Here is a 12,399-nt window from a genome sequence, read left to right on the forward strand (position 1 = left end):
ATATGGATCATACCATCAAAATTGTGGCTATTCTCTAAACCCTAGATTCTCAAAACATTATTGGTGATATGAATGCCAGATGCTCTGACTGCAAATCACAGGTTCCCAGTAGAGCTCATGGAGATCCTGCTTGGATATCAAGTTAAACACACTGTTTACAATCAGAAGAGGGTGGAAGCACAGCCCATACACCCTATGTGCAAGAACCAAATTAAAGATGCAGCATGCCATGGTATATTGTCAGGGTACACTGAGGTAGCCAAATTAACCATCTTTCATAAGATGAAATAACACTCACAGACTAATTTAATTTCAGAGCTCAGCAGAAAGCAGGGTATGTTCCTCCCTAAAAGTGAGCATGTTAGCCAGTGCAGACGGATGAGGCTGCACTTCAGAGGGCAGTGCTAAGTGGAAAGGCAGGAGGTGGACAGAACCTTCAACTAAACCACCTAGGAATGGTGGTTTATTACCTGAACTTCAGGTAATTACCTGAACTTCACCTGAATGTCAGTTCACAACTGGGTGAACTACTGCTTCCCTGTGTCCCTACTATTCCAGCAGAAATGGCTGTAATGCAAAATAGTGCTGATTCTGTTGGGAGGGGAGGTGATCTTCTTAAAGTTTGAGTCTAGTGTTGAAGAGCCAGCAATACTAGAAATGTTCGCAGAGACTATGGAGAGGAACCCAGATTACAAAGCCTAAATCTGTACTGAAAGGGACTCTGAAACCTTAAAGATGTTTTAATCAGGGCTACTACTGCAGACTTTGTGCAGTTCTGGGAGATACCTGATGTAACCCCTGAGTCAAAAGTGTAAGAAACCTAAAGAGAATGAATCAGCCCAGAGGAGTGCTTGAATTTGGAGGATAGAATATATCTAAAATAAAGGGGGAATATGTACCATATTTTTGCTTGGATTCAAATTTTTAACAACTCGAAAGGACAGAGGTGTTGATTTTGGGTTGGCCACGAACAAGCTTCTGGCAGTAATGGAGGCATGACTTTCACAGTCACTCTGAAACAGCACGAGAAGCATGCAATGTATAGGAAAGCTCTTTTTAAAGATTTGTTTAGGTGCTACTCAGTTAAGGTTTCTGGTGACTTTTGCAAGAATCTTATAAAATAGAATCTTCTGCATGTGATCTAATAGAGAAGGCTGGTTATCCTTTTCCAGCTTTTATTTAAGAAATTGTTTGAGAACAAAACTGTCATTTAGAATCACAGTTTTGAAGCACTTCTTGCCCTAGAAAACTAGGAACTCAATAAAACTATCCACTAAAAATAAAGAGAACATTTCCATGATTCTCCCTGTCAGCTTCTTTGCCATCTCTGAACACGAATGTCTGAAACGTTCTCATTCACCTGCAGGATTCCTGTGAAATGCTTCGGTCCACTGTGAGTAGCAAAGGTGTCAGCAACACCATTTTCTTTTCATGTAGTTCATGTAATTAATGACTGTTTTCTGCTCCGTAATTTATGTGATCTTCTATGTTTTCATGTCATTATGGGCAGAGCTTCAAGTTCATAATCAGTTTTAACTTTCGGAAAAAAATCAGTTTTGGCATCAGGCATCAGTTTCTAGAAATTATTGTGATATGATCTAGAAGCCCTTGTAATAGGTGTTTTGGGAGTTTTTTTAACATTCCTGACATTACTCAGATATTTGTACACAGGGTAACTTTTTCTTAAACAAAACCTACTCTTTGAGTTGCCAGCTACAGCAGAGAGCACCTCCTGCATCTCTGAGCGCCGGACATCATACAGACTGGCACAGCTTGCATCAGATAATGTGGAAACTTAGCTGGAGATATCAGTAGGGCTGCACAAGATATTTGAAGAGGAGGTAGCATTTGCAAGGGATACGACAGCCAAGTCACCTAGGAAGTTTCTGTAGAAAAACAAGTTTTACCTTATGTAACCTCGATTATGCCAAACAAGGAATCTTACTTAGGACAGATCCTGCTCCCTTTGAATTAAGTGGAAAACTTTCCATTTGCTTCATTGCAGAGGATCAGACCCACAGGGAGTCTAGTTTGTCTCTGTAAACAGGATAAAGAAGCAAAAGAAACATCCGAGGCAACTTGTAAGAATTTCCTGGCAGTGTAGGTACCAATAATTAACAAGGAAAAAAACCTAATGCTTTATACAAAAACATTTTAACCCACATTTGCTTTCTTCTGTCCATACTTGCTTCTCATGGACTAGAAAAAGAGTTGTGAAATATTTGGCAAACGAAAGGACTTTGGTCTAGATTCTGTGTTCCATCCATGTGCACTTTCTGCCCTGTAAACTTTGTTGTGGAAGCACCCCTTGATTCAGCTAAAATGTGTCATCAAAGAAGATCCTAAACCTGACAGCTCTTACTAGCTTTGTTGGAGCTTAATAAAGAAATACTTTACTGTAGAGCAACACATAACTTTGTACATCCTGCAACAGCGATACCTGGGATAGGATTATGTTCCCTTGCATCCAGTGGTAGGGGAAGACTAGATGTATTGAGGTGGCCAGATCTGGACTGTTGTTTCCCTTATAGTAATGCCCTCCATTTAAAAGAAAACACTTCTCTGTAGTTTCTGCAGCAAAATGCAGTCTGAGTAATTTCCCCGACTGACAAAGGAGCTACGTGTAGGAGTTTGAGTAATACAGGCTGTGAAATTCAGAAGGGAAAATTTTGTCCGTAGCTGTCATAACAAGCTGTGTAAGTTGGGTATGGCATCTCTGTGTCTCCTTTTTTTTTTGTCTGGGGAAAGGAAAGAGGAAACAAGAAAACATCACTGTTAATAGCAACAAACCCCAAATTCAAGATATGTTTGTCCAGAAGTTTCTTGCCTGTTGTTTATAGCTCCCAACATCATTTCTCAAAGTTTTTCTCCTGTCTGACATGATATTCTCAGTAGTTAATAAAGGAAACGGGATCTACATAAATTGCATTGAGGTGGGTGCATGGATTGTTAAAAAAAAAAAAAGAGCCACACTGGAAGAGTAATTATTACTAGTTTGCTGCCAAAATAAATCAAGGACATTTCCACTGGATCCTGTGGAAGCCTGCTGTGAACCTTGCTGTACTCAGCATTTTCACAAATTACTTATGACCAGAAAGAATATGCACAAAACTAACTAGGATTTCAGGCTGTGAGGAATGATGTACCATTTGGAGGTCAGTTTTACAATTTGCATTTTTCTCATATCCATTTGTTTCTGTGACACTGTGGCATCTGTGACAATCCTTCTCATAGAGCTGCATTTCTTATTGGCAGCCTCATTGGAAAAGCCAGAGCTGAATGGGTTTTCATGACTGAACTGACAGATCCACAGATCATCTTGTCCCACCGAAATGATGTTGAAAAGTGGTGGTTCAAAAGCACCAAGAAATTTGCTTTAGTATTCTCCATTATTTAGCTTCCATATAGTATCAATCTTGCAGTGTTACAAGAACTACAAATGGAACAGGTTTCTTTCAAGAGTAAGAACAGCAGCCTTTAAAGTTAACACAGTTATGTCTCTTCCAAGACCCAAGAGCAGAATGATCTCACATTTTGGGCCTGTCCCATGGCAAACAATTACAGTTGTTTCTCCACGGACTTGCTTTTGTTTTTGTTAACTACAGAAAATAAATACATCATAGGAAGACTCTGGAGTCGTAAGAGACTGAAATTCCTATTACTTAAGCCTTTCTGTGGAGGTCTGTATTTTTCCAGCACTTTATTTAATTATTTGACAGCAGCCCAGGAGACATGAAGCTGCTCTGCCTTCATGCTGTGATATCACTCTCACTAGCCACATTAAAAACTGTGTGTCTTGAGACTTGATCTGCCCATTTGTTCATTAAATATTGGATGTGGAATGAATCAGATTATTTCTGGACATGCAGTGTTTGTTTCTAACATCTCTTTTCCCTGTCCTGTTTTAGTCACCTTTAGTGACTGTAATTAGAGCACCTTCCCTGTCTCTGCCAAGAAATTGCAAGATGACAAATTTTTGTTGCAGTGCGGTTTGGCTGATATGAAATGTATCATTGGTATTCACCACTCAACAACGGCCTTTTCCTTCAGCATTTATTGTAAGGTGCAATGTTATACACTTGCATAAACTCCCTCATGCTAACCATGTAAACCAAATCCTAGGCTGTACCTATGGGAGCTCTCCCTTCACCACTACACTATCATCACTGGGAAATATTAGATAAAACATAAAAGGATTCAGCAACCTGCCTATTCCAGCAGATTTTCACTGCATATTTGAGAAAGAGATAGGGTGTAATGACTAAAGCACAGAAAAGAGGGGTAAAATAGCATGATGACCTTTAGTCCAGACTTGTATGACCTGGGAGTAGAATTTTACATTTTGACCACCTAGGGTTTCACACTTCTCTGGTTACTACAACAAACAAAAACTAGGGGAGGACTCAGTAAGAACCTTCCAATCATGTCTGCAGAATGAGGATCATCTACTCTCCATGACTGTTGAGGGAGAGGGGACGAGAAGGAATCACCTTAATCTGCAGCAGAGATTATTAGTCAGGCACTAAAGAAGAGCTTTCAAAATGGGAACAGCTACTGAGGGTTGCTGTTGAATCTCCTTCACCAAAGGTTTTAAAAAAACTAGTTCAACAAGTAGTCACCCGTGAATGGCTTAGGTATGCTTGAGCATACCTTTGTGGGAGGACTCAAACCAGCTCACTAATGGTCTTTTCCAGCCCTCATCTAGGATTCTGGAGGTAGTTAAAGCCCTGGAAGGCTTTTCTCACTTTTCTCACTGCTTCATTTGAATCCCTGCTTAGGCAAAGACTTGCTAATATCTGTGCCTGTGTGAATGATGTGATGCATCCACCCTCTTGTCTCCTGGGACATGAGTCACTGGTGAAGTACATTTCATCAAAACTATTTCACCTTCTGCCCCATGAAGTCATTGATGGCACAAAAAGATTCTATTTCCTTGTGACTAGTGGGGAAAAAAAATCCAGTCATAGTTTATAACGGTTATGTTAGTCAGTAACATACACAATGTTGTGTTTTCCTTTTCTGATGGGCAGAGCATTTACTCTTTCAGCTGTATTCTAAAATTTAGCATGTTACTCATCTGTTTGGTTTGGTTTCAGTTTGCAGTAGGGAGGATGCACTCTTTAAAAAGCTTTTCTCCACACATCTATTAAGTGAGTCTGTATTGAATCTGATAATATCACCTGGTGTTAGAACGCCGTAGCTGAGTCTTAGATTTGTACCACAGATGGAACTGATTCAGAAATGATTTTGTAAATATTGTGAAACTCATACAGTCCTATAATATCTCCATCTGAAGCGAGAAAAGTTGAAAGGAAGACAATGAATACACATTCCAGAAGAAAATAAACCAAAGTGACAAGTGTACCATATATCTGAAGGGACAGAAATGAGCTGAAGATGTATTTCTTGAGTCTATTATGTCAAAGTACACCAGGGACTGAAGTTCTAAGGGTTATTTTGGTTTTCAAAACGCATTACAGAGACAGACACCTTCTGGAACCAGTGAAGCCTAGTGGAACAGACTTGAATTCTGTTTGAGGTGGCTTCAATTCTGTCTGTGATGTATGTATTTCGAGGTATCTGGATATTTGGTTAGCATCATTTCCCTGTGACTACTATTACAGTTCTTCTATATAATACTCGCAGCTAAATCAAAAAGGAGACAGCAGTAATTCCCCCTGATCCAACAGCTCACATCTTCTGCACATCCAGGGTCAAATCCAGATAAATGACTGAACACAGAGGGGCTATCATATAGTAGAATAAACTTCCTACAAGGTTTGTCTTTTTAGAAAAAATATTCTAACTTATTTGAGGCTGAATGGATAAAAGAGGCGGGGAGTGGAAATTATTTTCACATCCTAAATGCTGCTGTCTGTACTGAAAGTAACAAAAGCGCAGAAGGCTGAAAACCTAAACGTAAAGGCTGAAACCCTAAATGTGACAGAAGTGCTCATGTCTCACAAGCTCAGAAAATCTGAGATTTGAGACCTGATGCTGAAATTCTGGTCAGGGCAGTTTTTGCATCTGTTCAGTTCTGTGCAGGCATATAGGAAGGAGATTTCATTCACGCTGTTTGGGGTTGGATGTCTGTTCTAATCACAAAACTCCTTCACAGTTTATAGGTATTTTGAGGTCCATAGTTTTGAGAAGGACCCATCCCTAGCAATGCAATTAATACACATGGAACTGCAGCCAGGGTTATTAGAAATCTTTTCCCAGAGTGGTTTAGGTTTCACTGCTGTGGACTGACAGTGCTGCCCTTTTCGTAGATAGCCTTAGGGGGAGTCTTGGGCGGGATCATACATGAAATGTATAGTTAGGCTGAGAAAGCAGAAACAGGTAACAAATCTACCAAGTTAGTGATGGCCTGGAACTCACCATGTTCTCCATGACTCCAGTCCTGTTGGCAAGCTCACATTCCTCTGCATGCCCGTTGCAAAAGCAGCTTCCCCGGATGATCAGGTCATAAATGGCATAGTGGGCAAACCTCTGAGGTTTCTCTACCAATCCTGAACCATGGCATGGACATTCCTGTCTTTTTAACAAAAGGAGGCGAAGGTTGGTGAGTTTCAGGAGATCTTGAGCCTCAGGACTATAGGGGTCTTCGATCTTGTTAGCCGGGCTTAAGGCACGATAAATCACCTGAAATACAGAAGACACACATCCAAGACTCTTCATACACAGCACACATCCCATGGTGATGTTCAGGAAAAAGTAATAGTTCCTATCTAGAGGACTTTGCATAAACAGTTTTGCGTCTGTGACTGTTTCCAGAACATCACAGCTGAGTTACCACCAGCTGGCCAAGTCACAGCAAGTGACTGTACCTGCTTTCATCTCAGCTCAGAAGTAAAATAGGAAATGCCTTAGTTTAAATATCTCACTGCCCAGTCACTTCTTGCAGTTCAGCCCATATGTAGTAATTTGTCAAGCGCTGGTTACTTCCTTGTGTTTCTGAGTCAAGTGACAACAGTGTCACTCAGGGACATCCAGGGTCTGTTGGCATAAATGCAGTATTAATGCCATCCAAATTTCTCAAAGCATTACAGGAACGTGGCTTTAGCATGGGTTCTAGAGTCAGGTAAACTAAGGCACTAGGAGGGTCTGTGAAAGAAGTGGAAACTGTCATTAGACTTTCAGCTTGGTCACTTGAAGTATGTGCTAGAAAACACATCTTGGCTTAGGGTGAGTGATCATTGAGAGAACCCCCTCAAACAGAGCCAGCTGGATTATTTGTTAGGAGAGGAGAAACAGCTACACCACAGTGAGCTCGCAGGACCAGAGGAGCTTTGTGCCTACTAGATGTCTGTTAGTTGTTCCTCTTATGTCACAGCCTTTGTGCCTTTTGATAGTTCTCCAGATTAGCAACAGTTTGGTTTTGAGTATCACAGTTCTAATTTGAGATTTATCAGTAACTGAAGGGCCGTGTTGTAATTTAGCTCGTGTACTGCTCTATGCTTCTGTAATGCTCAGAGTGTGTTTGTTTCTCTTGCTTTTGGGGAAAAGTTGATAATGGAGAGCTGCACTACAGTCCATGCCAGTGAACTAGATATCTAGTTGCATTTGTTCCCAGGCTTCGATGTCATCTATGGATATGTTAACTCTAATTTGAGAGCTGTTTTCTCCTCTGGTTGAGTTTTTCCATCACAGCAGAGGGACTTGCCCTCAGGGTTCTTTGGCCCTGCTTTGTGAGTGGTGACAGTGTCTGTCTGACTAACTCCGTTAGCAGAGTGAAAGCTTTGTTTCCATAGGGATTCCCTCTTTCTCTCTATATATGTGTTTTTCTTTTTCTCTCTTTCTAGTGAACTGACCAGTTCAAGTACTTGCAGCGTGTAAAATGCTTTTGCTCCTTTTTGCTTGCAGGAGCCAGAAAAGAGCTTGTGGTACATGCCTGGAAGATAATTCTGTTGTATGTTGATGGCACATGGGGAGGTAAACCCTCTTAAACTAACAGAATCAGCTGCCAGGCTTCACACAGAGCTACACCTGGCAGTTCCACGGCAAAGGCAGTGGTACATGTCCAACCTGTCAGCAGCATTTGCTGTTTGTTAGCTCTGTTATTTTTTTCCCTTCTTTTATACTGTTGGCTACTTACAGAGATGCAAACAGCCCCATTTGGTGACATCAAAGGTGCCCGTATTTCCTGGTTTGATAGAGCTGTGGGCAGATTGCCCAGGCTGTGCAGTGCAGGTGCCTACATTCTCCTGACAAAGGAAGCCATGACAAAATACCCCAGGCCTCTCCACCACAATGTCTACATTCCCCCAGCCAGTGGAACCATAAGCAAATGGCCCATGTATTTTGTCCAGGTGCCCAGCATTCCTTTACTGATAGATTCACAGGACAAAGACCAAATCTCCTCGTCCATTCCCCTAATCCAGGACGGTCTGATCTTTTTAGTGGAAACCAGTTTTATTCACCTTCTCTCCTTCTACCAATTCCCCTGTGGACCACACAGAGGTAGAGTGGTTTCTCAGAGTCCTGAGCACCTGGTCATGTGCAGACACATACATCTTCCTCCCACGTGGTCAATCAAAGACCAAGGCAGTGAACTGGATGGAAGTGTTCTGCAGAGCCTGCTAAGTTCAGAGATCACAAAGCAGGGTTAAAAACTAACTACTGGGATATTAATGGTTAAAGCAAAACTGTTTTAAATCAGCATAAAACACAGGAACCAAGGTCTGTTCTGTTACTGATTTTTATCAGCTCTCTCCTCATGCTTAGCTTTCTTGTCTATGGCTTCTCTGATATATATGCTTAGTAAAAACGGTGTCTCCTTTCAGGATAGCTCTCCAGAGGATACCTAACAAATCACTAGCTTGAGAACATGAATGCTAGAGGTACCTTGCTCCAGGACAAGACATCTGAAAAAAGGTAATCAATATGTCATTAGCTTCTGCAAGAGCTGCACTGGTCCTGCCAGTGATTGCCTTATACAAGGTTGGGCAAGAAGCTTGACATCTCTGTGTCCCAGAGATCCCAGTTCTCAACAGCTATGGAACTCCTCACAGGAGACAGAGAGGGAAGGGTGAGCGAGATGAAGAACAAGAGCTTTTACTAGGCCTCTCTGGAAAAAATGACTAGATAATGGCCAAAGTGTTTCTTTTTACTCTCCGTCTCTGGCATTATACTTCTGCTTGCTGACAACAGTCTTGCATTGTACCATGTTAACTGTGAGGGAAATCTTGTGTATGGTGTTGCACAGCTAGAAACCTATTTTGTATACAATGTGGTAAGTTTAAAGAGATTTAAAGAGAGTTTAAAGAGATTTCACATTTTGGGATCTCCAGTCAGTTATCCATCCTCCCTGTGTCTTAACTGGCATCCAGATAGCACTGAGTTCTTCAGGCAAATGACCAGCTGTTGGGTGCTCTTCTCTCAGCGTAGGGCCATTTACTTTCACAAAGCTGTATTGGTTTTTGTTTCTTTGCTTGACAGCTTGGAAAAAGGCTGAGTTCCCTGTGGGTTTATTGGTTTGCAAATGTTTTCATTTCTGGCCTTGCGTCTCTTGAGGGGAGTTGCTTTGACATTTTCTGTATCCCCTTAGAACTCTGAACGTTATTTGTGAGTAGAGATGTTAATAGCTTGGATGTCCCATAGGGATTGTGGCATCCTTTTAAGAAAAGACAGTGTTCCATTCCAGTTGAAGTACAAGAGTTTGCTTGTATGATTAATTCATGACACAGTTCTGTCTGGAATAAGCTCAGTGGAGAGACTGGATCTGTTTGTCCTTATCTCTCCCAAGACTTGTTAAGTGTTAAAGATCTGATGTGGGTGACATAACATTAGTGAAGTCTTTTGGGAATGGCATTTATATGTTCTTCTTGGATTCAACAACCACTAAGGAATTAGCCCTTCCTTAACTTTGTAAAAATCAAAGATATTGATGACTTAGTAAAACAAAACCATTTTGTATCAGCAGAGTCAAAGCAGATATGTTGTACCAATATAAGCAGGTTTAGGTGAGCTGCATTTTGCACAAAGGTAGCACAGTTTTAGTTTGTATCTAAATCAGTTTAGCAGCATTATTTCATGTATGCATAAAACTGGAGAATGGGATTTTTCTCTCTCTCCTCCTTTCTGGAGGACACATTCTTCTTGAAATATTGGTGTTTAAAACCCTTGAGCACAAAGAAGAGTATAATGTAATCACCATCTCCTGGCTCATCTTTAATATTTGACTGGATGCTTCTTCTCACATTGAAGAAACTTTCATTGGATCTTCCTTAACATATGTGCTGTCCTACTGCCAAGACCAACATGTTACAATCCATAACTTATACTTATTAGTCTACTGTGTGTATTGGTTCAAATAATTGTAGAGGAATTTTAAAAACAGATCTGGTATCTCACCTTATATGCCCTAAATTATTTTTCCATAAATGTTTTTCCATAATGTACCTAACCACCCCCCAAAACCAAACATCTAAACATTTTCTGTACTAAAAATATGATTATAATTTAAAGTAATGTATTTGAGTTTATGGTTCCCTAAGAAAAAATTACGCCTAAATTAGAAGACAGATTGGTGGTGAATGATTCATGATTCACGAGCTGTGAAAAGAGACACTCCCATCTTTTCACTGTGTTATTTGTTCCTCTTTTAGTTCACAAGTTTTGTGTTTTTGAAGTCAGTGAAGCAGGTTCCTTCCATACAGATAGACATTTGACTTCTGCCTTTTGCAGAAAGGCAGAAACATGATTTGGTTTTAATTTCCCAGAGATACTGTGCCAATTTGCAGTTTTCCACTATATTCATGTAAAAGACATGAAGAAAGTGTAATGAAAAAGAATTGTGTTCTTATACTTAAGATGCAAGCTCTAAAAAGAGCTTCCCATGTTCACTATAAAGCTATTTCTCATCTAATTAAATCTCTATCTGGTATCAAGCCCTGTGGAAGCTCTGTTCTTTTTTTTTTTTTTTTGCTGTAACAGACTGCTCTGAAATCTCCCAGTCATTTCTCTAAACATCAGTGTGAAAGCTCTTGAAAGTAGCATGTGCACAGCTGCAGAAGAAAACCCGATGGCGATTAAGTCTGCTAAGGGACACCCTAGAAATCCTTCTGCTTCCATTCAATTGCGTGGAAGCTGAGGATATTTGGTTCCTCTGTAGTTTCAACCCTTTGTGGAAATACATCCTAGATCCTGAGTTTCTCTTATAATCAGGAGCTGACGCTGGACCTGAATGCTGAGTAGGACATTCATGCTTATCTGCGTATCTGCTATCAAGCGCATATTTGTCATTCTCATTTTCAAAAGTCAATCAACTGCGCCTCAGAAAGATGGTCACTACACTGTCCTCCCTTGACCTTTCTATGCACAAGGAATTTGGGAGAATGCTGTAAGTGCAAAGCTAAAAAAGGATTGGTTTTGCTGTACACAAGTTGGCACAGCTTCAGAGGGGGGTGATGTTTTATCGCCAATCAAGAGATCATCTTCATTCTGGAGACAGTGTCTCAGATTTTTGATTTCTTGCCATATGTTTTGCTTCTTCATTCTTGATGCAGATAATTCTGTTTTCTTAACCTGATCTTCCAGCCAGTATTAGTAAGAAAAAATGTGAACACAATAAAGGTTCCCCCTTGCAAGCTCATAGCCTAAGGTGAAGGAATATGAGTCATAAGTGGAGTGCAGTGCCAATGCATGGCCTCCTACAAAAGAAGATCCTTGTGCAGAACAAGAATTTGATAGTACAAATCATCCTTAAGCTATGTTGATCGCATTGCACAGAATCAGGTTAATGAGATCAGAAATGTCTGTGTGCTTATACTAGGCCCATCAGAAGGAAGCTGCAATAAAAACTCTCATCAGTCCTAAATCCTCTACATTAAGAGATTTTTATGTGAGTTGATTTTGCTCTTAAAGGAATAGTGAACAATTGTCTCAAAATTCTTCCTACCCAGTGGCAAATATCCTCTGATTTATTTGATGGAGCCCCTTGACTAGAACGAATTCTTCCATCTTGCGGTACAGTAGTCTTTACTAAGAAGTAGGCTTTTTCCTGTTTTGTAATACTGTTCGGAGTACACAGAAAGTTTAGCTATTCTCTTAGCTACTAGAATTCCCATTCCGATGATTCAGAGAGTAGTGTTATTTAGTCAAGATCCACTGCTTTTCTGTCCTTACAGAGAATAAAACTTAGAAGCCAGTATAGAATATTATACTTTGTTAAAGAAGTAATTGTGCATTTGATTTTTTAAATTTCTTTGATCTGGGTAAACTCAACTACTACCAAGACAGTGGCATCTTCAATTCATTCTGTGTTTTCCCAAACAGAAAGGGTCAATGTCCCTTCAATCTGCATTTGCTTTGAGGTTATTCCAGTAGTCCAGTTAGTGTGGCATTAATATTAATGTTTAGGCATTACAGATGGTCGGGAAAGAATACATGACTGAA

General features: G+C 40.3%; 1 protein-coding gene across 1 annotated transcript in view; it reads right to left on the bottom strand.

Moving 5' to 3' along the window:
- LOC104496034 (netrin-4-like) overlaps positions 1-12,399 on the bottom strand; it is a 48,546-nt gene that overhangs the window by 24,090 nt on the left and 12,057 nt on the right. Inside the window, exon 3 of the mRNA XM_010139095.1 lies at positions 6,382-6,645. Coding sequence (XP_010137397.1) covers positions 6,382-6,645 — 264 coding nt within the window. The remainder of the gene's footprint in view (positions 1-6,381; positions 6,646-12,399) is intronic.

This window comes from Buceros rhinoceros, unplaced genomic scaffold (assembly GCF_000710305.1).
Source record: "Buceros rhinoceros silvestris isolate BGI_N320 unplaced genomic scaffold, ASM71030v1 scaffold31206, whole genome shotgun sequence".
Classification (NCBI taxonomy): domain Eukaryota; kingdom Metazoa; phylum Chordata; class Aves; order Bucerotiformes; family Bucerotidae; genus Buceros; species Buceros rhinoceros.